At 47.5% G+C, this 3,030-nt stretch overlaps 1 protein-coding gene across 1 annotated transcript; it reads right to left on the bottom strand.

Annotated features, from left to right (window-relative positions):
* Positions 1 to 1,079: 1,079 nt before the first annotated feature.
* Positions 1,080 to 2,548, bottom strand: cfap300 (cilia and flagella associated protein 300). The gene is made up of 7 exons (XM_072447109.1): positions 2,406 to 2,548; positions 2,256 to 2,337; positions 2,120 to 2,189; positions 1,865 to 2,022; positions 1,620 to 1,792; positions 1,402 to 1,468; positions 1,080 to 1,217 (listed from the first exon to the last, which is right to left on the bottom strand). Exons 1-7 carry the CDS (start codon positions 2,507 to 2,509, stop codon positions 1,086 to 1,088), a joined length of 786 nt encoding a protein of 261 aa, XP_072303210.1. The 5' UTR covers positions 2,510 to 2,548; the 3' UTR covers positions 1,080 to 1,085.
* Between the last annotated feature and the right edge of the window lie 482 nt (positions 2,549 to 3,030).

Genomic DNA, 3,030 nt, shown 5'->3' with positions numbered 1-3,030 from the left:
GTCAGGGGTCAGAGGGTGCAGTCAGGGGTCAGAGGGTGCAGTCAGGGGTCGGAGGGTGTGGTCAGGGGTTAGAGGGTGCAGTCAGGGGTTAGAGGGTGTGGTCAGGGGTTAGAGGGTGCAGTTAGGGGTCGGAGGGTGTGGTCAGGGGTCAGAGGGTGCAGTCAGGGGTCGGAGGGTGTGGTCAGGGGTCAGAAGGTGCAGTCAGGGGTCAGAGGGTGTGGTCACGGGTCAGAGGGTGCAGTCAGGGGTCAGAGGGTGTGGTCAGGGGTCAGAGGGTGCAGTCAGGGGTCAGAGGGTGCAGTCAGGGGTCAGAGGGTGCAGTCAGGGGTCAGAGGGTGCAGTCAAGGGTCAGAAGGCGCAGTCAGGGGTCGGAGGGTGTGGTCAGGGGTCAGAAGGTGCAGTCAGGGGTCGGAGGGTGTGGTCAGGGGTCAGAGGGTGCAGTCAGGGGTCAGAGGGTGCAGTCAGGGGTCAGAGGGTGCAGTCAGGGGTCAGAGGGTGCAGTCAGGGGTCAGAGGGTGCAGTAAGGGGTCGGAGGGTTTGGTCAGGGGTCAGAGGGTGCAGTCAGGGGTCGGAGGGTGCGGTCAGGGGTCAGAGGGTGTGGTCAGGGGTCAGAGGGTGTGGTCAGGGGTCAGAGGGTGCAGTCAGGGGTCGGAGGGTGTGGTCAGGGGTCAGAGGGTGTGGTCAGGAGTCAGAGGGTGCAGTCAGGGATCAGAGGGTGCAGTCAGGGGTCAGAGGGTGCGGTCAGGGGTCAGAGGGTGCGGTCAGGGGTCAGAGGGTGTCCGGTTTGAGGACCACAGGATCTCATCTCTGCTGTTTGCAGACGATGTTGTCCTGATGGCTCCATCTACCAGGGAAGACCCAGGACACGCTGGTCCCTGGACACGCTGGAGGGACTATGTCCCTCGGCTGGCCTGGGAACGCCTCGGGATCCCCCCGGAGGAGGGGGAAGAAGTGTCTGGGGAGAGGGAAGTCTGAGAGTCCCTGCTTAGACTGCTGCCCCCGCGACCAGGCCCCGGATAAGCGGAAGAAGATGGATGGATGGACATTATACAACGCATCAATCGAACGTTATGATTTTCAACAAATCAAAATGAAAAATCTCCAATTCCATAAATGTGGTAAATCAATGTCACATGCTTTTTTAAAGGGTCCACAATCAAGTAGGCAAAGTTTTGCTCATCTTCACGTCGTCCAGGGAAAAAAGGCTCAGACTCATCCTAGACAAAATAAACATTTTATCATTTACGCTACAATATTTTTTATCATGTCCCATTTAATGACAACAATAAAGACCACATTCATTCATTAAGTGGCTCCATATGACTGAAAAATGACCCACAAATAATGAATAATTGACCCATGACGATAAAATATTACAATATGAAGGTATTTGGCACTTACAAAAGCAGTTACTTTGAGGACTGTTGACACGACACTGATCTTTTTTGTTTCTGGATCTTTCTGAACACTTGAAAATAGGAAAAAGAGGAGGGTAAAACATCACATCACTTTGATGTAAATCTCTACATACATATTGATGATAATAATCCTAACCCCGAAAGGGAACAAGCGGTAGAAAATGGATGAATGGATCTTAATGACATAATGAAACAGTCCACCTGATTAGATCTTTGTAAATTTGCTTTGTGGTGCTGATGTAAGGCTCAATCGTTTCTTCGTTCTGACACAGCTCTCCTCCAAGACACAGATGCTTGAATAGTCGGAACAGAAACTCCTGGCGCTCCTCTCGGCCGATCCCAGAGTAGTGCTCGGACTCCTCATCAAGCAGCATCTGCAGAAACATACAGTGAAGGTCATGCACTGACAAGTCGACAGGTGCATGTGTTTAAAACCAGATACTGACTTGTCTTAGTTCATCATAGTCAGGGTGGACGTCATGGAAACACTTGACTATATGTCCACTGGGCCTCAGGATGCCACAAGAGTAAATGGGGTCAAACAAATCCATGGAGACCTTCGAGCAAGGCACCATCTCCACTTTAACAGACTCTATGGGTTTCTCTGCACAAACACACGAAACACACATCAAAAACATTCCACGATGGTAGTACAATATCCTACTATCAATACGGCGGGATTTGTAAAGCATGCCTCATACCAAGAGGCCCCCAGGCTCTTGACTCTGCCTTCTTCAGACTGGACATCACATTAGAGTCAGTGAAAAAACACTGGAAATACAATAAAAGATAAGCTGTGATGAGCTGTTAATATAAATATGTTATAGACTCACTCACAAGGGCAAATCCTTCACTGTTGTAGGGAAAGAAGCTCTGGTCAAAACTAAATGTCAGAGCAGACAATCTCCCCAGCATCGACCTGTGAACATGAACATATTAGCCTCAAACATCAGGGTGAATATAACTTAGCCCTTTGCAGTACTTTACCATTTCATCAACAGTGAAAGCGTCTCTCTGTTTTGTAGAAATGTAAACTTCTTGGACGGAAGAGATCTGAAAGTGAAAGTCTTCTCGAACTCGCATCCTGCCATGTTCAGTTTAGCTAGTTTTTTGTCACAGAAGTTAGCAAACACTTTAAGAAAAACACTGACAGTGAATTTACAATTAGGACTGACAGAGGAATCAGTAGCTAGTTCGTCCAAAAACATAAGTTTTGAAACGAAATCTAAAAGAGCAGTTCCTGTGTAAAGCAAAAGAGAAGAACACTCTTTGTACACGTACTATACTGTGTATGCCTGTTACCATGACAACACCGTAGTCTTGAAGTCTTGAAGTAGTCGGCTAATGCTAGGTTAGCTAACGCTGGTTTATTTTTAAAACATGCATATTGTTGTGTAGGTTTCTAACAGGTTACCTTAGATATTCCCACATTATACTGTATTATTCTGCTGTATTTGAATATCACGTGTTCATGGATATAGTTGACGGTCTCTAAACAATATAATTTTCTGCCACTTGAGGGCGACAACACGCTTTGGGGGAGAGAAACCCAAAATAAAGTCTTGTTTCCTTGTTTGTATTTGCCAAGGTAAAACTGTATTATTGAATTATT

The sequence above is a fragment of the Eucyclogobius newberryi genome, unplaced genomic scaffold (genome assembly GCF_026437365.1).
Source record: "Eucyclogobius newberryi isolate DKJ021-1_F unplaced genomic scaffold, fEucNew1.0.hap1 SCAF_16, whole genome shotgun sequence".
NCBI classification, from domain to species: Eukaryota; Metazoa; Chordata; class Actinopteri; order Gobiiformes; family Gobiidae; genus Eucyclogobius; species Eucyclogobius newberryi.
The sequence above is the reverse complement of the archived record's forward strand: the minus strand, read 5'-3'. Positions and strand labels throughout refer to the sequence as shown.